Genomic DNA, 26263 nt, shown 5'->3' with positions numbered 1-26263 from the left:
AACGTACATAGATCATTATTATGTTCTATATCAAAGCCGAACAACCTGCTTAAGGTGTACGCCAGTACAACTCTACGGCTGACCTAGAAGAAGTCATTACAGCAATGAGCAGCCACTATCCTCCTTGGCATGTGGCCATGGCAATATTACAAGCTTTTGTATTCAGCTTACAGACCTAGTGCTGCTGAAACAGCATGAACACTAATGTAGAGTGGACTCAGGCATTGTCAGGACAATGTCATGAAATACCAAAGTGTAGACTATTACATAAAAAACACTGCTAAATGCTCAAATCTGGTGTACATTAGCAATGACACCATTGCCAACACTGGTGGAACTGGAAAATGGGCACTAAACTTAGCAGTGTAGACAAGACTTCCCTATAGCCAGCAAAAGATCTTAGCCATCTCTTTCTCCTCGCTATCCCACTCAACAGTAAAGTACAAGTATTTCCATTACTTCCACTGTGCACAATCACACTGGTCTTCTCTGAACTGGGAAACTTGCTAAAATTTATGATTGTTGTTCACGCTGATTCAGCTCAACCACTGGGAGGGCCGGTTTACAAAAAGAACCATCAGCTGCGGGTGTTTTAAGCGCTATGACATATTGGCCTGCACTGAGCCAGGTTAGGTGACATATCACCTGGAGCTCTGTCTATACTTGGGGGAAAATTTTAGCAAAATAATCCTTGTGCAGACACACTCATTGTGAGAGTTCATAGGCCTGGCTACCAGAACTTCCTTGAGAACAGATTCTAGGTCTTGAATTGGCCAAAATGGCTCACAAGTGGCAAATCACCTTGCCTCCAAAAAACAAACCAAAAAACACCCCCAACCTCTCCCCCCCCCTCCCCCCCCCACACACACCAAAAAACCCTATTGTGAGCCAATGCAGTTTTTACTCAAGGGGCCAAATCTGAAATTTTGCTGAGAGTTTTTTTGCCTTGTGTAAGAATTTAGTACAAAATCGAGTAGGTACTTTCAAATCTGGCCATAATCCTGTAACTGGCTGATTTTTGTTTAAGATGACTTGAAAGAAAAATACCAAGTTACAAGAGTTAGGGACAGATTGGGAAGTATCCTACTTGGTTTTATTGACTATGTCTCCAGTTTGGGAAATCAAAGTTATTCAGGCCAGCACTTAAACATGTGCTTAATTCCCACTGAAAATTAAAGGTAAGCATGTGCTTAAGTGTTGCTCTCATCAGAAATGGACGTAAGCACATGATTTAATTGTTTTCCTAAAATAATAGTAAATATCAATCACAGCACTTCTTTTGCTCACCAAGAACACTACGTCGGCATAGCCTGTCAGAATGGCAGCTGCTTGCTTTTCTGGACCCAGTTGTCCTGACCAGTGACATCTAGCACAATGAGCAGTTGGGACAGCACCATAGACCAGGCATTTGACTTGGCTGTAATGATGCTGATATCTGTTGAAAAACCGCAACTCCATCCACCAAGTATCAGTTTGCAAGATACTATTAGTAGCAGACTCATTGGGAAACTGCACGTGCTGAAATAGTATGAAGTCCAAAGATACTACTTCTTTCTTTCCCTCCATACCACTTTTTATCTGATAGAAATAAGGGTGCTTTCAGAACAACACCTTGAAATTGTGAAACTGCATTGGGGAAAGAAGATGGAATTGGAGGCTGTAGTGAGGAGGTGTGGCCTCCCTCAGTGGTGGAGGGAACGTCACAAGCAGCCTGGTGGGTGGAGCCAGGACCACGCCCTGCAGGTTGGAAGCAGAGGGGGGCAGGACAGGAAGAGGAAGTATAAAAGGTCAGCCCAACACGTCAATTTGGGGGAGTACCGCTAATTCCCTCTAGCAGACCAGACTGCAAGGAGTCGGCCCTCCGCAGAGGTGGATGTGGAGGGATGGCCACGACTGCCTACAGAGGCATATTCAAAGATTAATTTAAATCCACATTTCTCTTTACATTTAGTCTGTGAAAAAATGTAATCTCTTACCTCTGTTTCACTGATTCCAACCACTATAAAAAGGGCTGCATATTGTCGGTACACCAGCTTAAAATCCTTATATTCAATGAAAGAGCACTAGATAAAAATGCAAATGGTTAAACAGTAACTGCCACATTAGACCTAATTTATTACTATACACAACATGCTTATTATATATACTGTAGTTTACACACATAGGGCCCCGTCTCTCATTTACAGAAGTTTCATGAGTGTAACTTGTTAACTTTTAACAGTTACTCCTGACTTACACTGGTGTAAAGGACAGAAAAATCAGGTCCACAAAGTACAAAGAGTGTCTCAGTCTTCACCCCACAATCTCCCTCCGGAGGTAAAGGAAATTAATAAAATATTAAGTTAGTAGATAGGGCTTTTCATCTGTGGATCTCAAAGCACTTTACATCAAGGAGAGTTTTATTCACACTTCACAGATGAAAAACTTGAGGCACACAGAGGTAAAATGATTTGCTCAAGATTACACAGCAGATCCGTTGGGCATCCCTCTTGTCTTCCCTTACCTCTCCAAACAAAAACATTTTAGAAGATGACAGGACACAATTGTCAGGTAGAAAATTATACCTATATTATAGATGATATGAGGGCAATGGGTTTCCACTTCTTGCTATCTATCCTTAGACTTGTGGGAGGAAAAACCAGAAAACATAAACATCTATTTCATAATCTATATTGTTATGGCATGAGTCACCAGATGATGCTGTTACACATAGTGTCACAAGATCCTTTTTCTTCAAATGTGAGCACTGTTAAATCTTTTTTTAAAAAAAGGCTGTATTGTTGTTAGTTTTCTGATTATTTTAGGGGAGCGGTTGCGAACAGCAGCAGAGTTTGCTCTCAACCTTAATCGCTCTAATTAGAGTATATTATTGAGGCAAAATTACTTCCTGGGAACTGGGCAATGGTGTCTTTGCTGAGATTCTGGAAAGATGGGATTTCCTGTGTGCTGTCTGGCCACTTCTGTCCTGGGATTGGTTTATTTTACACTCTGTACACAAGTTGCAGTAAAAATATACCCACATTCCATGTAATTGATTTCTCCCCCAGTGGGAAACTGAGCTGCGAAGACCTGACATCTGTGCAGAATTGTCAAATCTTGCAATTTTATTGAGTATTGAAATATTTGGTGTTTTTCTTAAAGACCCAACTCCTGGAGCCATGTAATTACATGAGTATCCCAGTTTTCATTAAAAAAATTAAAAGATATGTTTATAATCTTTGTGGCTGCAGATGGAAGTCTGAAAACATGAAACTCAAATGCTCAAAAACCAGAAAGGAAATAAGACCAAAAGTTTGTCTTCAAAATCATGAGATTTTAAAAAACAATCTTATGATTTAAAGGGTCTGACTCATGATTTTTGAATCCTTAGGGCTGGCATGACTGCATCCATTACTGCTTGGCAGAGCTGTGATAGTTTATATCTATTATATAAAGGTCAATGTGCTAGGTCCAGTAAAAATAACTAGGAAAAGGAGAAAAATATATTCCTCTTCTCCTTTGCTCTGGAATTTTCAGCCTCCCTAGGAAGAGGTGGAATCCTCTGTAAGAAAACCAGGTTTCCAACCTGAAAAACACTTGCCTATGCAGTATACAATAACCACTTACTTTTAGCCCCTGCATAGATACAAATAGAATAATGACATACAATGGATATGTACGGCTCTTCTGTTGTTAATTATTTACATTTTACTTTTTTTTGGTCAGAAAAGAAGTTAGACAACTTCTAACACAGGAGAAATAAATAACTCTCTATTACTGTCATAGAACTAATACACATGCTATCTTGGTCACTTTGCCACCAGCTGGTTGACACTTATTTTCAATCTTGTATATTATACCCAAAAACCATGTGAGATGTTGCTTCTGAGGCAATAGAACATCCGTGGGAAAGGAAAATTCACAAATCCCAAACAGCCATAGTCTGTTATCTTATGTACATTGAATAGTACTATTCTATGCAATTAGTCCCACTAAAATCAACAATAACATTCTCCCAGACAATCAGGCGTAATAACTTTCTCCTTCAACTCACCTTCCCTTAAAAGTTGGGAGAAGAGAAGAACACCCTAAAGTCAACGCACTTGACCAAATAGGGAAGTGAATTCCAGAGCTGAGCACCAGCCTCTGGAAAGGCACTGCCTCGAGCCCATTCCCAGTTTAACTAGGCGTACTAGTAGGTTAAAGCACTTCAGCTGGTCTCAGTTACTGCAATATCATATGATGAGAGACATGGACTATGAGGTAACCAGGGCTAAATGAGTGAAATCTGAGCTCTATTGAACTCAATGGCAAAACTCCCATTGCTTCAATAGGGCCAGGATTCCATCCAGACTATTTAGTGCTTTACACATCAGAACTAACACCTTGACTTGCACCCAAAAACAACAGAGAGCTAGTGCAGGCTGCAGAGAATACGTGTAAGGATCTCCCTGAGAGAAGCACCACTGTGGTGAGCGGGCAGACAGATTCTACACTGGTTGAAGCCTTTGAATGGTTTTCACATGCAGCAGAATGTAAAATGTATAGGAATAAACCAATACAGAGCTAACAAAGGTACAGGTACCTGTGTCACTATCATATATTGATACATGGTTAGGAATATTGGCTCATACATGAGTTGATGAGCCCTCTAAACTTCAGGTACCATATCCTTGTACAGCATGTCTAGAATTCTCTAAAATCTGTGTAAAAAGAGGGACTTTTGTATCAGGTAAAATAGAAGACATTAAAAAAAAAATCCCCCAAAGTAATTCAAGTTCTATCAGAAAAAACAATTGTGCTTTCACTCATCAGCTCTGGAGTTGGATAACTTAGAAACCATATACCAAATCAGGACAGAATTCCGTAGTAGTTCATCTAGAATATGGCACATTATCTGACCTTGAGGAAGGTTGCATGGACAAAATATTGGCAATTTCAGGAACACAGAGCAGTGTTAGCATTAAAGAGAAGCACAAGTTTTGTTCCTCTTAGTTAGCAATAGCATGCATATGTCAATTGCTATAGCATGTTTGGGGAAAAAATGGATTTTCCTGAGAGAACCTGCACTACATTTATAATAGACCAACTGTAGTGAAAAAGAAAATAGATTTACATATGAACTTTCATGTCAAGAAATACCTTGGCAGCAAAACCTAACACAAAACATTATAATATTTCTTGAGTGTAGTTCACTGTGTAATATTCTTTTCTTGGTTCCATTTCAAATAAAATGGCTAGATCAGAACAAAAAACATACTTGCTCTTTTGAACGAGAGAGGCAATTTTTGATTACTTCAGCTTCCAGCATTGTCCGCTTATGAATTTCCACATGTTCGTAATACCTGGAGAGTCTTGTTTGACCTTGTTTGTTCACCATGAGAAAAAACTTTATCATTTTTCTGTTTGGCTCAGAAATAGTCTCTGTTACAGGAGGTAGGTAAGCAGGAACTGTATTTCTGAAGAAAACAACAACAAAAAATACATGGGAGTCATAAAACACTTTGAAGAAGCATGTAGTTGGTGTTGAATTTTGTATTCACTGGGTCTGATGTCAGTGTACAACTGATGTAAGCAAGAAGAAAATCAAGCCCATTGTCTTTCCTAATATTGTTGGTGTTTTTAATTTGAACTCACTATTGTATGAAAGTGCTGACTGAGCCGAAGCCCGACCAAGAATCTTCTTCTGTGCAATAACACCAAAGATAGCAACCTAAATATTTTCAGATTCTTGCTGTAAGGGCAAGTATCATCATTTTACTAGTAAGGAAGAGACTTCAAATGGGATAACATAACTTAGTGTGAGAATCAGTATGTTAATATCGGTGTTAAACTTGTTGAGCATGGTGTAGAATTAGTCTGAGTTTAGTATTTGTGCAGTTAACTGATATGCTGTGCCTTCTCTCCAACCAAATTTCCTTGTAAACGCTTAGTAAACACTACTTACTTCAGGGTATTCTCTCTTAAAAGCATTAACCATATACATAGGTGCTATTCCACACTGGCAGAAATCAGCATATGAATGTTAAAGGATTTTAATTCCATTAGAAACTGTAAATGTAGGGCAACATTTTCCTCTCCAGTGTGCACAATGGGTTTCAAGGGTCGAATTCTGGCTAGTAATTATGTCTATGTGTTTGCAGGAACAACCTTGGGTCACAGGAAAGCACAGAACAGATTGTTCCCCTGATCTTGGACTTCTCTAAACCTACAAAAAAGATTGTAGATATTGAGAAAGGGGGGCCTACGTGACAAGGGTGTAGCCACCTTTCACCTCATTGGCCCGGTGGTCTGGTAGTGCAGTGCTTCCCAAACATTTTACTAAGACAACCTACCAACTGCGTTTTTCTGTTTTTATGATTTGCCATTACGTATATGCACCAGTCTGCCCCGACTATCACAACCCTAATCCTGGCCTGGCCCTGGTGGGGGTGGTTGGAGAGTGAGTCTGCCCTGTACTCACCCCACAGTGAGGGCTCCTGTCCTGCATGGCTGGGCCCTGCTCTAAGCATTGTGACCTGGTGCATGGGGTTGAAGTCCCATTCAGGTCAGGTCCGGCCGCCCCTCCATCATGACAGAGGGGCAGCTGAACCAAACCTAAGTGAGTGGCATTGCGCTGAGCAACATGGCGCTGAGCCTCTGTGCACCAGTTCGCAATGCCGGAATGGGGAGCTGGGCCCAGACCTGTGGGACAGCAGCTGCCATTGCAGGGTGACCTTGCTCTAACAACTCTACTCCTTCCTCTTTGCCCTCCTCTGCAAGGGCCTCAACTCTGCACTGGGCTGGGAAGAGTATGTTTGCAAAGGCCAGGGCCCAGATATGGATTAATCTGGTCCTGGCCATTGCAGTCCATCTAGAAACTTCCTGTTACCCACTGCTGGGCTGGGACCCACACTACCAGAATGGTTCTCAAAAAGTATCTTTTAAAATGTGCACACATGAAGATTACTCTTGTGGATTAATCTCCAGGGATGTTTGCAGTTGGCCAGAGCATATTCACATATTTACCTTACTTTTTTAGTTTCCATATACATCTGCTTAAGTGGAAGTTTAGTGCTCGAAATTGGCCCCATATACACAGTGCAAATGTCTAAAGCATATTCTGCTCTCATTCCCCCAGCACAACTTCCATTTTTCCATGCAAATGTGAGTGCAAAATATACAACAGAGACCCACTTTAGCAATAATAAATAGTTGATTTCCCATTAAGAGTTCTGTGGACTGCAATGGACAATTTCCCCTTGAAAACAAGACTACTTGCACATTTTTCTGCGAGCATCCTAACCAATATGGATACTTTGAATCAGCAATTCGCACAGTCAGTATCCTACCAATATATAAGATTAATGCTGGTTTCTGGTATTTAAATCTTATTTAATCTTAAATAAGATTTAAATACCAGAAACCAGCCGCAGTAATGTTTTCCATCTGTCTTTCTCTAGCTGTTTGGACTTACTGGCCTGTATGCTCCTGTGGTTCGTGTGTTAAAAGTGCAGCCACTTGCTGCAAAAGCTGTCTCGAAATTCTAACCCACAAGTCATGCTGCCTACCTGGTGCTTTACTAAGCTGTATCATCAAAAAATGGTTCCATAAGATCTGCAAATTCCAGCAAGGAGGTGTGGCCTAAGGAAAAGTCAGAGAGAAGTCAGGGGAAAACCCTAATACAACACATGCTATCCTGGAAAAACAACGTACATTAATACAGAAAGTTGAAAGGGAAGCAATTCAGAAAACAGAATAAATCAGAACAGCTTTAAGCAGCATTAACATGCCATCAGCAAAAATCCACACAATACTACCTTTTCAATAGATATTTCAGCATACTTTGACCATTTGCAAATGCTGAAGATGAGCGGGTGCTATCTCAGACTGCAAAGAACTTGGAAACAATTAGCTGAACTTCCATTCATTGTAGCCACTCCCGCAGATGCTGCCATATGTGTAATAGTGCAGGGCTCTCCATCTTCTCAAATATTTCATCCCCATTTTTTGCATCTCTTCAGTAGGTGTTTCCGGCAATAAACATTTTTTTCGTCATGACTAAGTAGCATTTTATGTATTAACCTATTCAGCTATTTTTGTAGTATATTTGTGTGGATCTCAGCCCTTTCTGAGCCTTTTTACTACAGAGGGGAGCATACAGCCCATAAAAATCAAACATGGAACTAGGTTCTTAGATTGAGTTCTCTAGAGCAGCGGTGGCCAACCTGTGGCCCCGGAGCCGCATGCGGCTCTTCAGAAGTTAATATGCGGCTCCTTGTATTGGCACCGACTCCGGGGCTGGAGCTACAGGCGCCAACTTTCCAGTGTGCCTGGGGCAGTTGGTGGATGGTACGCACTGGAAGGAGGGTGGGGGAGCTGATGGGAGGCTGCTGATGTATTACTGTGGCTCTTTGACAATGTACACTGGTAGATTCTGGCTTCTTCTCAGGCTCAGGTTGACCACCCCTGCTCTAGAGCAAAGGCCATCTATGTTGCCTGGACAATGGGGCCTTGATTGGGTTCTTTAGGTGCTGCGCTAGAAATAATAATAAGCTTGTTCATGCTGCTGTATACTAATGCAAGATTGTTCCCAATAGTATACAGTTTTTCTTTTTGTCCAGTCCTGTTTAAGTTTCACGTGCCAGTACTCACAGCATTACTTTCATTTGAACACTATTCCACAGTCTAACAGAACTAATAATACACACAGTAGATCAAATAAAATTAAGCTGATGGTTACCACCAGCTTTTTGATCACATATTTAAAAGATGGGCTTCTTGATTAAACATTTGCTTGCCAACTTTGAGCCAAGAGGGGAATATTAACACATACAGGTTCCTGGCCTTTGAAAGACATAGGCTGAGATTCTGTTCTGTGCCTCCCATTTCTGATGTCAGGAATTGCAAGGGGGTCTACAAAGGGCCATGTAGTGAGGCGGAGTGGCCTCCCACTGAGCTGGAGCTGGGAGGAGTCACTCTGTGATCCCTGGTGGGTAAAGCTAGGCCAGGCTTGCCCCTCCCGCCAGAAGCCAATGGGTGGGACAGGAGGTATAAAAGGCAGAGTTTCTAACCTCTAACCCAGTTCAGTCTGAGCCAGGGAAAGGAACAGATGTCTCCAGGCTACTGCAGCTCCCCGGAGCTGAACCCGTGCAGCACCATGCCCTGCCCCTGGAGGAGACTGACCCAAGTGAAGAGCTGCCAAGTCTACCGCTTGCCGCCTATCCCGAGGAGTCGGCGGACGCCTGTAGAGTGCAGGTACCCAGCAAGGGGATCACAGGAAGTAGCCCAGGGAACTAGACTTTTTAGTCTTATTGGGCGGTTGCCCGAATCTATGTCAGCGTGTTTTGGTTGGCTACTTGCTGACCCACTGGTGGAACACTGCCACTGTTAGGGCCCTGGGCTGGGACTGGTGGAGTAGGGTGGGCCTGGGTCCTCTACCCCCCATGCTGCCAACCCCACCCTTGGGGTGGCAGCCTCCCCACTTAGGCCAAGAAGCCTGTGTCAGTTGGCTGCCCTCCCTGAGGGCCTGAGCCTTAAAACTCTTAGTTGGGCCTGCCCTGCCTAAAAGCCTAATCCTGATGGTGGTGGCGCTCCAGAGGGTAATGAGGCAGAGTGGCCTCCCACTGAACTGGAGGAGGAGGGACCGTCACTAACCCACTACAGGCCACTTACATCTGACCTCCATGTTGCCTACAGCAGGAGGGAGAAACTCTACCCTAGATGGCTAAGGGGCTTTTACAGGTCCTGTTTGCATTGCACAGACAGGCTCTATAGCCAGACAATACCTTCCACAGTGTATAACTGAAATGCTCATTGAGCCACGCCTATAACGCTGCTGCTGTGTGTCTCTTATTTTTCAGATTACACCAGAAATTCCCTGGAATACAGTATTTGAAGTTACCCATAGATACATCAGTTATTCTGATGAGGCCTCAGCAGGAACCTCTGTCAATCTTAAAGACAATACTGATTACAAATTTAGGTACCGGTTATGCAACCATTACTCCCTCTGAGTAGTGCTCACTTGTGAATAATCCCATTTAAATCTATGACTACACGCATAGTGCTACTCATTGTGAGTAAAGATTGCAAAACTGGGTCATGATTTCAATACTTCGATATTGACTGAGACCACGTGACAATCACCATCCTTATCCTTGTTAATCCAAAATAAAAATGGAAAATGACTATAGTCCACAGAAAAGGACAATGTTACTGGTACTGTGAATCTATCAGTATCTATAGTACTTTATATGGTTCCCATCATCATAGTATCTAGCTACCCCATAAACATTAATTAGTTCACCACGTCCCTGTGTAAAGTATTAACTCCCTTTTTATAGCCCGGGAGCTAAATCCGGACAGATTAAGTAATTTGCCCCAAAATCACAGAACTCTGGTAAAGTTTGGAATTGAAGCCCGCTTCCTAACCCACTGCCTTGACCGCAAGGCTGTGTGTGAACATTTACATATAATGCAAGCAATAGAACACATGTGACATAATGACAGGCAGAAAAGGGAGATTAGAATTTTTTGATGATGATTAAGTTGTTCTCAGTGAAGGAATGGGTGGTTTTGGCACTGATGGATGGGTGTATCTTTATGTCCTTGGTCTTCTCACTCACTGTTAGGAAAGGAAGTCTCTAGCTAGCCAGTTCAGCACAGCTTAGCACACAAAGAGATTAGTCACAATAATAGCTAAACATATTAAATAAATTTAAAGTAAAGGGTATTAAACATGTGGCACAGTATACACCACATATGCAATAACTCTGAGGATACAGACTTTACCTATGATGATATATGTAACCTAATTATTTCTTGACAGCAAAGCCACTTACAATTATTAAGGTCACCCATATCTCAGGAAAGTAATTTCATTATCCTCACTGTAGTCTGAGTAATTCCTTAGCCATTGCAGTTTAGGTTTCGATATGAAATTTATCTTCACTAGTTAGTGTTTGGGGGATGACGTCATAAAATCTGGAGCAAGAAGTCATCCCCTACAAGTGAAGATTAATGACCTATTTACAGCTAAGTAAATATATATGCAATATTTATAACCTCAGAAGTATGCATTTGCCAATCACAAGGTTGATATACGAAGTACCGAAATAAATAGTTGAAGGAGTTGAAAGGATTAAAAAATATTATTTTCAAAGTTGCTAATCAACAGACAAACAGTTTAATTATTATAAGATGCACTAGGGGCATTTCTAATCTTTAAAATAGCATCATGTGACATAAATAGTTTTTAAATAGATACTGGAAAAAATCATGTAACAAAAACCATAGAAGTCAGGAAATTAGACTTGTGCACATGCACAAATGCAATATACATTCAACAAATCAACTTGCCAACACAGCACACATGACTTATTTCAGACAAGTATCCAGGGCATAGTTACATCACTTCAAAAAAGAAAAGACAACAACAAATGTTTAATGACTGAATTCTTGAGCAAGAGCTGTATAAATATTGTCCTTGGATAGAAATATCACCTTAATTGAGAAATAAAACCAGAGACCACAGGCTTCACAATCTCACTACCTTTAGTATGCCCTGAGCAATACACAGCCATAGCTTCCCAAACAAGATAACTTTACACTGGAGTACGGGGGAGAAGGGAAATATGCAGGAGCATGTCACTTCACTCCACCCCAATTGACAAGGCTGTGAGTTCCACCACTTAAATTTGTGGATGTCCCCCAGATATTGCAAATTTCAAGGGATTCATGTGGCGGCCTCCTGCCTTGCCCTGCCTCCCACATTTCCTTATTTCCCCTGGACAGCATGGCTCTTACCGTAGCTATGCTGTAAAGCTCTCCCCTAATTGGTAGTGACTTGTGGAGTACCCTGAATGAAAAAGAAGTCAATAGTGTAGAGGAAGCAGTGTAAATTACTGCAGGATTTCATTGGTGGAGATGACAAACTGGTGAAAACCTGCCAATCTTTCCATCCCTTCTAAACACTGCAGAGCCTGTTTATGTTGGGGTGACAGGCCTCTTTTGTTGATCCATCGTGTTAGAATCCTAAATAAAGCAGCTGAAGTTCAGTGCTAAATGACTGTGACAGATGCAGCTTCTCAACTCCACCTGGCCTTGTAGGAACGATCTCTTTGGGCAAAAGGAATTAGGACAGAGGAAGGCCTAGATGGATACTCTAGGGACATCCAAGCCAAGAAAAGAAGCTTCGGTTGAAGTTTTTTTTTTTCCTGAGTTACCAACAACGCAATATAAAACATGCACATGAAGCTATAGATATATAAAGTTACTGCACGTGTGGATCCTATTGCAGGTGGGCCTTAGTCCTAACAGTGCCTTCATTAATCTGACCTCTTATATAGATAATCCTTGTGTCAAGAGGCAGATCTTAAAGATACTGTATCTTTAGATGGTTAAAATATTTTTTTTTATGTTTTGGATTATTTTACATGTGAATATTTTGGATCATATATTTATATATATATTTTAATCCTTATCAACTGTCTAATGTAGAAACATACTGATAGAATATAAGTTAATCATAGCTTTAGTAAAAGTTCAACCTTTAGAAGAATTTGAACCTATTCTTTTTAAAATCTGAAGCAGATTATCCACTTTACTACATAGTATTTGATTAACATCTGTAGGAATATACAAGTATTATTTTGGTTACCAAAGAACTCACTTTTTCTACCAGCCTCGAAGCTGGTATCCAAAATGACGCCCACAAGTTTTGCATATGCAGATAATGTGCACATACAGATACTTCTGCACACAAAAGCTGGAGATAACACTCTACCTGATTTATATGTACAAATGCAGGGCTTTGTTGAGAACATACAAGCATACTTTAGGAATCTGGCTTTGAAAATGATGCCAAAGTTGAGTATCAATACCAAGTAGTTAAATTTAAAAATGCTTCTTTAAACAAAACTGACTAGTTCACTCATGAAAACCAAAAACCACGTGCATGCAACATTTCTGGAAAAATCAGATTTTAATTCACTGTTTTGCTTCTATAAAACAAAAGTTAGAAAAAGACTCTTTCTTTCTTAGCTACAAATATATTTACAACATCTGATGAAATGTAAGATGTTACAGTGATCTGTGAAATGGTGTATGTACAAAAATAAAATATAAAATTCCATCTCTATATTGTTGGGGCAAAATTCCTAATTCTCTCTCCCATCTCCAAGCTACTCATGTAGGTGATTGCATTTCTTACAATGTGATCCTTACTATTCATATATATGTTCTTTGTATGCATTTTTATTATGACTAATGCTGTTTTTGGCTTGGCTTCAGTTAATTCTATGACTCAGTAATAAGATAATTTTATATATGGGGAATTCGAAAGCTCAAGAGATGAGTAATGATATGCAGAGCCTTCCATTTCTACATCACTAGTTCAAATCTAGCTCATTTCAGTCATAAAGAGGACATAACCACCTGAGATCTGTTTGATGGCCCATGCAGTCTCAGTTCAGTATCCATTGGACAACTGTTTACATCACAAAAACGACCATTGCAACTGGTACTTTAATTCATAAAAATGCCTCTCATAACAGAACTGGACTTCTTAAAAATGGGTCTATTTTATGAACAAGATCCCTCTCTAATCCAGAAAGAATCACATTGTACAAAACACAATCACACACATAAGTAGGGGATTGTTAAACAGTGTTAATGGTTTCTGATAGCAGTACTTGGAGTGCTTTGGAAACTCAGAAACCTAAGTAAATAGGATACACCCACTATGATCAAATTGTTACTATATATTCCACCTTCCTCTCAAAGGACTCAGATAATTTCTGACAAATATGGGAAATATCAAGGTAATATGATCAGTAGAAAGGGAATAAAGACAGGTATTTTCTTTGTGTTGATTTCTATTTCATGAGAAGCAAAACCTGATAACCACAGAGAATGCAAGACAACTTGTAAGAAACAGAACAGTGACTTTACAAATAAAAATAAAAAATCAGACAAGTGAGAAATGATATCTGTAACCTTTCCCTTAAAATAAATTATCTTCATCAATGATTTAATAAGGAGGATACCTTAGTTCCCTTCTGTATTTCCTCTGCAGTATGCCTTTTGATATAACACAGTGGGATGTATACAGTAAATAAATTACTGTAAATGCAGTAATCTAAGTACTCTGTGTTACACTCTATTTAAGAGTACAGCCTTGTAGAGCATCTCTTAGATATATTATCTAAGAGGTATCACAAGTGACTCCAAGTGCAAGACCTTGGCCTCAACTCAGTCCAGGTCCGTGGTTAACACAGAAAACTAAAGATGGTTATATATATGCAATATATCTGGTCTCTCCAGATAATAGTTGAGACATCTTGGAAGGGAAAAGCCAGCACTATGGTTTCCTGAATTGTATCTGTTCTGTGTATCCACAGAAGGACATAAATCACCAGAGCTACCAACCCAGTACCTTTCCCATGCACTAAAATATGTATTTTAACAAATATACATCATCTTCAAACGCTCGTTATTCACTAGAAGCAAAAACTTGTCTGCAATTTATTTTGTCAAATATTTCACCAATATCCCTTGGTACTTCTAATAAATAAAATACAAAAACTGAACACAGCCTGAGGCTGCCTCAGGGAAGTCTCTATGTGTTAATGTAATTTTTATTCAAATCAGACGTCTGTATGTAACCTGAAGCCACTTTGGTGGCCTGTTCGGCTGCCCTCATACCCGGCATCACTTTAGTTATTTCACATTCTAAAACAAAGGGGTTTTTTTGCAATACTTTAGGGCTTACACTTAAAATGTGAGTAAGAAATTACTAATCTGTGAAAGAAGAGACTCCATGAATGCTTCATTATCAGACTACTTCGCAAAAAATTAAAAATAAATGTTAGAATTGTAAGCCTATCCCTTACTTAATTGTTCAACTAAACATGCTTTAGCTTTAATACATAGAATCATGGTCTTTACTTTTTAGTTTTACACTACTCAAAGTTATGCTAATATTTAAATTTTTGGTAAAGGTTCTTACTTTACAGCATAAGTTAACATACCTTAAAACAAAAGCAATAAATTATTGAGATTCTATTCAGGTGAAGAATTGTATTTATGACATACAATATTTCCTCTCTCTTCCCCCAAAACAGCATTACCACTGGCTGATACAAGATGCATTGATACATCACTGCAGGCTCCTGTATATTACTGCAGATGTGACAATTTACCTGATGGGCTCTCCACAATTAATTTTCTTTATCTGTTGCTGCTTTCATGGAATGATTAATCACTTTAAAGGGGCACAACATATATGTAAAATGCCAATTTGAAAACCTAATGGAAATTTCCACTTTTAGACAAGTTTTCTAATTAGTGTGTTTTGCTCCAGTATTGCTTATTTTTGAACCTCCTTTTCCATCCATTGTCTATTTGGGATTCTGGCATGATAAGTACTTTTATCAATGAATTACACTCAAATTTGGCTGTTCTATGGTCTAACTATCAATCTAGCAATAGGTCACACTCAGTCACTGCCTCACGTTATCTAACAAAAGAAAATCCTGGAACAAACACAGATTTTAAGGCTTTTAAATAATTCTCAGTTTTCCCAGGGCTGTGTTTTCATCCTCCTTTATTTGTGTGTGGTTTGGGGGTTACAGTAAGTTATCCAAATGACTTGGTGTGCTCCTTGACCTCTATAGTTTACTGTTATTCTCTTCGCTGTGGGCAATTACAGTAATGAGAAGTGGGCAACACTTTAGAATTTCCTTTTCCAGTGTACTTGCACTATATGGTCCTCAAATTTACATTCTGAATCTCTGCTAGTTCTTCTCCAAGATCTTCTTGTGTTTTACTATTTGCATATCGCTTGATTGCCATTATATAGGTGGACACTGAATATCTGTATGGGAGATTGTTGCTATGGTTTATGACGGGTACGTTAAAAATCCTATTAACCCATTATGTATATAACGAAATAAGACCAACATTTTTCAAAAACAGAAATCTAAAGTTTGGCTCTTAAATACATATTTAGTTGCCTAAGGATGAGATTTGCCAAAGTGCCTAACTCACTTAGGAGCACAAGTCACAAATTACACATCTTGTTGGTTTGCCCAGCTCCCATTTTTTAAAATACACAGTTATATGGTGTTTTGGAGTGAGGGCTGTGTTTTCATTATGTACTTTGTGAGCATATGCACTCATGCATGATGATTTGGAGAACAAAATCAGCAAAAGAAAAGTTGGAAATGGAACTGGTGTGAAGTGAAATAAAGGAGTGTCTAGATGAATAAGAGGTAAGGATGGGGGGGCGAAGGGGGAGAACAGATGAAGGAAAAAGGTCAAAAATGGCTTGAGCCAAGGTGAGAATCTGGAAGATATAAACAAATGAAATGGTGAGAGCAAATAAGTTTGATGTACAAATGACTTTATATTGAGAACTCTTTGGAAATCAGACCATGTGGCTATGATCTTATTACCAAAATAAAGGAAAGTGTACAGTGAGGAAGGAGAGCTCACATAAATCTCCCCTTTTTCTGCAAGTCTTGAATCTGACCTGGGAGTAGGACTTTATTATCAAGTCTCTGTAAAGCATCATGCACCATTATTAATATTTACCAATAATAATAATTTTTGACATAGTCACCATCCTCATCTACTGTTATATGAGATACAACAGCTGTGGTGCTGGAGTAAGTTCTGTGTAGCCTTAGGTGGAGAAGACATGGCCTTCAACTTGAGGACCAAGTACTTGCAAGAAAATCCCAAACCCCAAAAGTCCCTACTCATATAGGGAAATCAGGGAAGGAACAAGGAGCAAAAAGTTTATCCCAGTTTCTTAACTACCAAGGAGCACTGCATGTCTATTGAAACAACAATGAAACCACAGGATCTCAAAATTATGTATTGACATTGCCAAAGAGTTAATCATATTTTTAAGAGCAACTATCTTTCCCACTCTTCGCTGGATATTGATAACTAGTGAAATTTGTTTGAGGTCTCACTATCTTCCACTCGTTTCTGTTATTAAACAGGGAGATGAATTCTTTAAAATGACCTTGTTAATACTTTTTTTTAATAGTAGGTCCTTCACATGTAGTACCACAGAATGCTTTATGATGACATGCAGAAAGATATCAGATAACATAGTTTGATCCAGGGACGTGAAAGGAGAAAATATCACATAAAGATGGAGTTGAGTAAGAGAAAAAGGCTGACTTGGCTAAATATGTGTTCTTGCAGATTAATAACTACAGTCAGTGGAGAATTGAAGAATCTGCTAATATGGAAAGGGGAGCCGGGTTTAGCACAGGTTAAAGTAACCATGAAGGTTTTAAGGTGAAGCTTTAAGAGGAAGTGACTCAGTGGCTGAGGAGGGCATTCCAGAAAGGAATTAGCAAAACAACCGAAATTTTAACATCCAACTAGGAAGAGTCATCAAGGGTGAGAGAGAGAGGAGGTCAATACTGGAGGATCAGAGGAGGCAGGCAGGGAAGCAGATGAATATAATAAAAAAAATAAAAAATTGTCCAGTTTGAGCCACTGATCCAATTCCAAATCATCTACTGATGGAAAATGTTAAAGAAAGTAGTGTTTATGTAGGGAGGGTGGGAGGAACACCTGACCTTGCTTAACTATGGGTGACATGCAATAAGTTGTCAAGTAGGACAGGATAGTTAAAATCCCTTTAGGTTTATGTAATCAACATAATTGCTGTATTTCAGCGCAATGAGGCTGTGACAATTTGGCCTTATCTACAGTAAAGCTCTGGATGTTGCTACCACTGGTGAAACTGAACTAGTTGTAGCAAGTAGGTAATTTTTTCAAGATTTCCTTAGTGTGAAGAAAGAAAAGGAGTACTTGTGGCACCTTAGAGACTAACAAATTTATTTGAGCATAGCTTTTGTGAGCTACAGCTCACTTCATCGGAGTTCTGAACGAACCAGATGATAAATAATAGATAACTGCCTCATTGAATCACATTGCAGAAATCCTTAATCATTAAGATATTTTAAAAAGTTGCCTTAAAACTAATTCAAAATCAGTTTGTCCTTTCATGAATGATGTGTGGCAGGTGTGTAAAATTTTCATAGAGGTTTCACTGTCAGTTTAAAAAGCATATTCAAAAGAAATAATCTCCTTATTTACAAGACAAATAGCAGCTTATATTGTTAAAAGAGAAATAATTGCAAAATTATTGAAAAGTAAATCAGTTTTTTTATTTCAGCTAAGAATGAAATACAATACACACTTTCACTTCTTTCAGAGTAACAGCCGTGTTAGTCTGTATTCGCAAAAAGAAAAGGAGTACTTGTGGCACCTTAGAGACTAACCAATTTATTTGAGCATGAGCTTTCGTGAGCTACTAGTCAGTTTCAAGTACACTTCAATTTGAGTTCTCATGTACTAGCAGAATACTGCAATGTGTGAGTTTCAAATTTAGCAGGGTGTGTTTTTATTTACTCCCCCCCCCGCAAAAAAAACCTCACCCCTGTTTCCATTGCTATTAAAATCACATTTCTAGTGCCCTTTTGTTTTGCAAAAGTTTATTTCCAAACAGCCTATATTTTGGGCCATGTTTGCTTTGTATTATTCCTTATAAGAAAGAGGGCCAATAAGACTATGTAGCTGCTCTTTGCTACAACTATGTCTGGTCCAGTTTTAGGTAGTGTTGTTGTAAGCCATGGTGGTCCTAGAATATTAGAGAGACACATAATATCTTTTATTGGACCAACTTCTGTTGGTGAAAAAGATAAGCTTGAATGGTCCCTTGAAATATGTATTAACTACTTATGCTAAACAGTAGGTTCCATCTTGTATTTAACCGTGACAAGGGTGATCAGAAAGCAAGTGTGAAAAATCGGGACGGTGGGCAGGGGTAATAGGTGCCTATATAACACAAAGTTCTGAATATTAAGACTGTCCCTATAAAATCAGGCCATCTGGTCATCCTAGCTATGGTACTAAGTGTCCCAGACCTGAAGAAGAGCTCTGTGTAAGCTGGAAAACTTGTCTCTCTCACCAACAGAAGTTGGTCCAATAAAAGATATTACCTCACTTTGTCTCTCTAACCGTCCAGTTTTAACCACTCCAAGTGAGGAGTTCCCACAGTTTCCCCTGGCAACAGGGGGATTCCGGTCCTGTCACAAACTTCTTCCCTGCACTCGCACTAAATTTTACCTGCCTAGTGTCATTCTTCTGCTCTCCCTTTCAAGGTGACATGAGCCTGAATACACGCGTTCCTTCGCCCCCTCTGGGTGGCGATACAGAAAGGTGAGGAGGAACGGCAAAGTCAGAGCCGCCCCCACCCCGGAGGGAAACGGGCCTGCTTGGAGGCCCCAGCGCTGGCTGTGAAGGTTGGAAGAACGCGGCAGCAACGTGAGGAATCTGCGGCTGGCGCAGCCTGTGAGCCGAGACACCGTTTTCACCCGACAAACCGCAGGGGCGCCCCGTGCCCACGTGGGTGGGTTGGGGGGCAGGAAGACCCCCTCCCCCCGCCCCATAAGAGGCGGCTGGCACGTCTTTTAAACAAGCCCCTCCCCAGCCACGCCTGGGCAGAGCGGATCGCAGCCCCCGCTCCCCCCGAGCTGATGGGAGCAGGGGACCCCCTGACGCTGAATCGGGCCGGACGAAGCAGCACCACCAGCTACCGTCCTAGCGACCGTGCACCTGCAGCCCTTGTTGTTATGATGTCACTTACCCCGTGCTAGGAGCGGCGCTGCCCCTGGCCCCCTGCTCGCTGGGCGGGTCCGGCGGGAGACAGACAGACTCCCCCAGCTGCAGCACCGCCCAGCCGGGGTCCCCGGGACCCCTGCTCCCCCCCTCCCCCGCCTCCGGTGCGCATGCGCATGTCAGCGGGCTCGGCTGGGAGGGCGGTTGTTTCCCGGCACGCCCCGCGCGGCTCCCTCCTCCTCCTCCTCCCCCCCCCCCCGCAGTGGGTGGGTGTGAGATGGATCGGAGATTGTAATGGCGGCCGGCGGCGGCTCGGCGCTGCTCTGACACCCGGATACTGCTCGGCGCAGCCTCCCCCTCCTCCCCGGGCCCGTCCCGCCCCCTCCTTCTCTCCCCCCACCCCAGCCAGCGTCGCTGCCCCACGCCCCTGCCCCAAGCGGGACGACGAGGAGGAGGAGGGCTCCCCGCAGACAATGGACGAGCACCCCGGAGTCGGAGGCGGGATGGCGGCCGCTCCGAGACCGCAGCAGCCACCGCCGCCGCAGCCAGCGGGGAATATGAATGTGCAGCCTGGCGCGGGCTGCGTGGGGGCCGGAGGCGGGCAGCAGCCTCAGGTCCCGGCGGCCGCGGCGGGTCAGGACGCGGGGGACCGCGCGGAGCTGTCCCGGCCCCACCACTACACCATCCCGGGGATCCTGCACTACATCCAGCATGAGTGGGCCCGCTTCGAGATGGAGAGGGCGCACTGGGAGGTGGAGCGGGCCGAGCTCCAGGTAGGCTCCGCGGTGGGACCGGCTCCAGCTACGCGGGGGGCTGGGCTCCGGGGGCGGGGAGCGAATGGGCCGAGCTCTGGGTGCGGGAGAGGTTGCGGGGCCCTCGTCAATGGAGCTTGCCAGTCCCCGAGGCCGCCTGCGCGGGACGGTACCTGTCCGAGGTGTGCCAGGCGAGGCGAGGCGAGGTCCCTTGTCGGTGAGGCGGGTGGAGGCGCAGCCCCTCACGGCCCGAGCTGAGCTCCTTTCCCCGGGGCAGCCATTTTAGTTTCTAGTATGGCGCCCGCCTGGGCTCTTGGTTCCGGAGCCAACCTTGTTGTACAGGCCTCCCCCCCCACTCAGCTCGCCGGTCCCGGTGGCGATCGGGCGCTGCCTCCCCGCAGGGGCACTGGCGCTCCCGGGGAGAGGAAGACGCGCTCTGACAGCTGCAATAACCTTCCCGAACGCAGGCACTCGGGGGCTGCCAGGGCCTGCCCCTCGGGGCCGGCTGTCTCTACAGCTCTGGCTGCGGGTCACTGGGAGCAAGAGCCCCCAAACCCCTGGCAGTAAGGTGCTGGGGATCCTACCTCCCCGGAAAGGGGGAGAGTCGGGCCAGGGCCTAAGTAAGGGAGCTTCCCAGTGACTGAGGCATGGAATAAATCTGGACTCCCCAACCCTTGGAGACGTTATCAACCAAACAGCTGAGGTCAGTCGGGACTAGTACCGCCTTAAAAGGTGTAGTTGTAGGTGTGTGTTTATCATGAGTAAAAGATAAGAAACTGAACAAATCTTTCAAAGTGGGTGCAGGTATGGTGTTTGATTCTCATTCCAGTGAGTTTGTTGTAAATCTTTCCTGCTTTGAGTAACTTAAGTAATAGGTACAGTTTTATTCCTACATACAGATGTAACTAAGTATCTATGTTATCAAATATTCAGAATTAGGTTGTGTGCTATAATTGGGACACTCATATATAAATGAATACATGTATAGCTGAATAATCAATCATTTTATATAGGATAAAATGTTGAGGGGGGTCAACAAGCATGCGGATCAATGGGATCCAGTGGATCTAGTGTACTTAGATTTTCAGAAAGCCTTTGACAAGGTCCCTCACCAAAGGCTCTTATGCAAAGTAAGCTGCCACAGGGTATGAGGGAAGGTGCTCTCATGGATTGGTAACTGGTTAAAAGATAGGAAACAAAGGGTAGGTATAAATTATCAGTTCTCAGAATGGAGAGAGGTAAATAGTTGTGTCCCCCAGGGATCTGTTCTGGGCCCAGTCCTATTCAACATACTCATAAATCATCTAGAAAAAGGGGTACACAGTGAGGTGGCAAAATTTGCAGATGATACAAAATTACTAAAGATAGTGAAAACTCAGGCAGATTGCAAAGAGCTACAAAAGGATCTCCCAAAACTGTGTGACTGGGCAACAAAATGGCAGATGAAATTTAATGTTGATAAATGCAAAGTAATGTACATTGGAACGCATAATCCCAGCTATACATATAAAATGATGCGGTCTAAATTAGCCATTACCACTCAAGAAGGAGATCTTGGAGTCATTGTGGATAGTTCTCTGAAAACATCCATTCAACGTGCAGTCAAAAAAGCAAACAGAATGCTGGGAATAATTAAGAAAGGGATAGATAATAGGACAGAAAATATCATGTTGCCTCTATATAAATCCATGATACGCCCACATCTTGAATACTGTGTGCAGATCTGGTCGCCCCATCTCAAAAAGGATATATTGGAATTGGAAAAGGTTCAGAAAAGGGCAACAAAAATGATTGGGGTATGGAACGGTTTCCATATGAGGAGAGATTAATAAGACTGGGACTTTTCAGCTTGGAAAAGAGACGGCTAAGGGGAGATATGAATGAGGTCTGTAAGATCATGACTGGTGTAGAGAAAGTAAATAAGGAAGTGTTATTTACTCCTCATAACACAAGAACTAGGGGTCACCAAATGAAATTAAAAGGCAGCAGGTTTAAAACAAATAAAAGGAAGTATTTCTTCACACAATACACAGTCAGCCCGTGGAACTCCTTGCCAGAGGATGTTGTGAAGGCCAAGACCATAACAGGGTTAAAAAAAGAAAGATGAAATTCATGGAGGATAGGTCCATCAATGGCTATTAGCCAGGATGGGTAGGAATGGTATCCCTAGCCTCTGTTTGTCAGAAGTTGGGAATGAGTGACAGGGGATGGATCACTTGATGATTACCTGTACTGTTCATTCCCTCTGGGGCACCTGGCACTGGCCACTGTTGGAAGACAGGATACTGGGCTAGATGGACCTTTGGTCTGACGCAGTAGGGCCATTCTTATGCTCTTATAACAATTCAGAGAATGGTGTGGCAAACTTTTACATGCCCACAAAAATATATCATACACATCTAATTATATCCTGTAAACAACAGTGATTGAGTGCATTCACTGTTTTGGAACACTGTGCCATAAAGTATTACCATAAAAAATTCACAATACTGTAAATCACAACAGAAATTTCCTACTTATGATTATATAAAGCGTTTAATCGTCAAAAGAGACCAGGGTATCCGAGCTTGGTCAGTTTATCATATCACCAGGCTTCTCAGTCCTGATGTAAAGAGAACAGCATATATTTTGTACTGTATTGGTTGTATTACTGTCCAATTGAAAATGTTCCACTATTTACATCACTTACTGTAATCTTACTGTATTCAGCTTTTGTGATCTGTTTGCTTCTAAAATCAGTTTGGAGACACTGACTTTCATTTCCTGAGGTAAGAATATCTAGGGTCAGTTGCATGGCATTTTCAGTAGAAGGCACTTGCCTATGCATCTGGTTTCCTCTGGGGTTTCATCACTGCTCATATTTATATTTTAATAAAATAGTTGTTTGCAGCATTTCAGCAACTAAAATTGTCTCAAAACATTTTACTTCTATAAAGGTATATTGTGTTACTATAGCTTGACATCACACCATACTGTAAATATAAAACTGGTTTAAATTTTTAAAGCTATATCAGACTGAAAATACAGTATTGCTGTTGACTTGTGTTTGATCTCTAGATGTCATGTTGATGAGCACTACAGGAATCTTTGGATATCATATATATATGGGAGCATATATCCTGTGGCTTAGTATTTTAGATAGCCTGAACCCGAGGATAGTATTCTAATGTCATAACTCAAGTGGTGAAGTCATAAGCAGTGAAAACAGCCCTCATTTAGCAACCCTAACACTGCACTTATGCGTGTTAGTGGTCCCACAGAAACCAGTGAGAATACTCCACAAAACTCAGTAACTCTTTAGAGAACTGAGGTCTGATATGTCGAAGTTGAAACACTTATTTTAATAACATGAAATACATGTATATAACTGTAATATGAAACTGTATAGCATAAGAATTGGATTTCTTAGATGCAGGTCACTCTTGTGTGTGATTTCTTCTTCTTTGCAACATTACAGTACATTTTGTTAACTTTTTTTTAGTGTTTTTCAGTTTAGTGGTTCCTTCCCACTTCAGTTAACTTAATATTAGTGATCCTTTGCAAATGGCACTTTATAAAAATAAATTAAAACCAAATGACGCCATAAGATTGGCACATACTATCTGTGTAGTTGGTTGAATTTACTGTAATTCTTTGTGTTTCTGGGGAATCCAGGAACTTTCTCACCAGCAAAATGAAATTAATATGCTCTTTGTTTCATGTTCTGTTGTATAAATAGAGGCAAAGGGATGGTCTTCCCCATCTGCTGAGGGTGCTCTGCAAGTGACAGATAATGGGGACATGCAAACAGAGAGGAGACTAACAGTGCTACCCCACTCTTTTTTGTTAATGTAATATGAAGATATAAAACTTCTGGCCCACTTGATTGCATGGCTACTGGATAAGTGTTCTGTAGAATAAAAGTTTTTTAATTTAAAAAAAAAATTTTCAGTCATTATATTTCATACAATAACTCTCTGGTATTTGGTCACAACTCTTTGGAGGTGAAACAATGTTGTACTGTCTTAGGCCATGTTTATACTACAAAATTAAGTCAAACTAACTTATGTCGGCATACAGCTGCCGCAGTAATTACATTGTTTGTGCGTGTCTGCGCTTTGCTCCTTGTGTTGGCAGCGTGCGATCTGACCAGGAGCGCTTGTACTGATTATACTGTCAGCATGGGGCATTGTGGAATGGCTTTTGAAAGCCTGAAACAGTTGATTATAAGCAATACAGTGTCTACCCTGAGACTGCATCGATCTAACTACATCAACGTTGATTGCGCCTCTTTTGGAGGTAGAGTTAAGTCGGCGTAGCAGGGCAGTTATGTTGGCGGGAGCGAAATTTTAATGTAGACGCTTCAATAGTTAGGTCAATGTAAGCTGCCTAGCGTCAACCTAACTCTGTAATGTAGATCGGGCTTCAGCGTTAAACAGCACTGAGGGGACTGAGCCACCTCATTAATTTAAATGAAGAGTTAACTCTGAAGCTTACTGGTGGATAATGTTTTAAATGCCATAATTTCAGATAATTTAGGTGCATTTATACATCTAATTTGTGCATGGAGGTACTGCAATTGTACATGTAAGTTGGGTGTTTGCATGTATAAATGTCAAAGTAAATGGGAGAAATGGAGTTCATCCTAAAAGTATCCTGAATACCTCAGAAGCTTCATTAACAATGTTAGTAGTTTCTATATAAGGACCATATTCTGTCTTCAATAAGTGTGCAAATGTCCCAGTGTTATTAACTGGACATCTGCTGTGGGTTAAGGGGAGTATATAACTTCAGCTGTAACCATAGACCGTAATTAAAAATGTAATTCTGCCCTTTCCAGAGAATGAATTTGATATGGATGGATATTAGGTTGGGACAAAGTTCAGTCTCTTGCACTATACTCAGTCCCCTTTGGCTAACTAGTGTTGATGGACTGCAGATGGAATTATATCAAACCCTTGACCAGAGGATGTAAGATGTCTGAGATGAGAAATCTGTGCCTCTGGGAATATGTCCCCTCCTTCACTTAACGAAACAGTGGTTTTTATTTTATTTTATTTATTTAAGTGTTGGAGATATTGGAGAGGGAAAAGATGAAGATATACTGAAGGAAGTGAGGGTCTGGGAGGGAAGAGAGACAAAGCTGTGTCATAGGGAAGAGGGATGAAAAAAACATGTACAATCCAAGGCTGTAGTCATGCAATCTGATCCACATAGGCACCTGTTGAAATCAGTGGGGCTCCACATGAACACAAGGGTTTGCAAGCTGATCTGCTTATGTAGAATTGGGGTCTAGCTGTTAGTCAGTTTGACTTTAGAAAGAAAAAAAGCAATACAACTGTAAAATTAAATTAAATTCCTCTTGGGCTTTTAATTTTCAAATTTAGTTGAGAAGATCTTACAAGAAAAAAATACAACTAATTGTAGCCTGTACTTCTGATAGTTTTATAAAGCATAAGGAATGAATGAGAAATATTTTATACACTAAATACTTTTATTTATCAGAATGCATACAGTTCAGTGCTCCAGAATGATAACCATTGTTCTGGTTAATGTGTTTATTTTTCTGACATGACTTTTGCAGTACTGAGTTCAGTTCATACGTTAGTTGCAAAATGTCCATTTACAAATCCAGATACATGATAACAAAATGTTCCCAGAAATATAACCTTTTTAATTATTTTTCAGCTGTGTAGCATGCAAATTTGGTTGCTAAGTTGATTAAAAGGAAAACTGAATTTTGCTTGCATATAATCAGTTATATAGATGCACCTTTTTAACAAAGCATTCATTACTGAAAGGGTTATAAAATTATGAATGCTGGGAACTTAATAAAGACTGCATTGTGAAATTTTAATGTGCTAACAATGGGATGTATATTTTTTTAAACTGTAACAGGACACATCTTTCAAACCAAGTTAAAA

At 41.2% G+C, this 26263-nt stretch overlaps 2 protein-coding genes across 12 annotated transcripts in view; one reads left to right on the top strand and one right to left on the bottom strand.

The window, feature by feature from the left end:
• Nucleotides 1-21028, bottom strand: part of AP4S1 (adaptor related protein complex 4 subunit sigma 1) — a 37154-nt gene extending 16126 nt beyond the window's left edge. For 3 of the 7 annotated variants that reach the window (XM_084630145.1, XM_084630148.1, XM_084630147.1), the window contains exons 1-5: nt 19637-19748; nt 7530-7602; nt 5240-5438; nt 1977-2063; nt 1288-1518 (exon numbers count right to left, since the gene is read on the bottom strand). In XM_084630145.1, coding sequence (XP_084486271.1) covers nt 1288-1518; nt 1977-2063; nt 5240-5377 — 456 coding nt within the window. In that variant the 5' untranslated portion in view covers nt 5378-5438; nt 7530-7602; nt 19637-19748. Of the gene's footprint in view, nt 1-1287; nt 1519-1976; nt 2064-5239; nt 5439-7529; nt 7603-19636; nt 19749-20533 lie in introns of those variants that run through there. The other 4 variants (XM_084630149.1, XM_084630150.1, XM_084630151.1 and 1 more) reach the window with 2 other exon arrangements.
• Nucleotides 19898-26263, top strand: part of STRN3 (striatin 3) — a 94332-nt gene continuing 87966 nt past the window's right edge. For 3 of the 5 annotated variants that reach the window (XM_084630141.1, XM_084630142.1, XM_084630139.1), the window contains exon 1: nt 19899-20381. In XM_084630141.1, the coding sequence (XP_084486267.1) occupies nt 20082-20381 (300 nt within the window). In that variant the 5' untranslated portion in view covers nt 19899-20081. Of the gene's footprint in view, nt 20382-26263 lie in introns of all 5 variants that reach the window. The other 2 variants (XM_084630140.1, XM_084630143.1) reach the window with 2 other exon arrangements.

Source organism: Lepidochelys olivacea (assembly GCF_965140295.1).
Source record: "Lepidochelys olivacea isolate rLepOli2 genome assembly, chromosome: 6".
NCBI classification, from domain to species: domain Eukaryota; kingdom Metazoa; phylum Chordata; order Testudines; family Cheloniidae; genus Lepidochelys; species Lepidochelys olivacea.
Note: the sequence above shows the minus strand (reverse complement) of the source record. Positions and strands in the feature narration are given on the sequence as shown.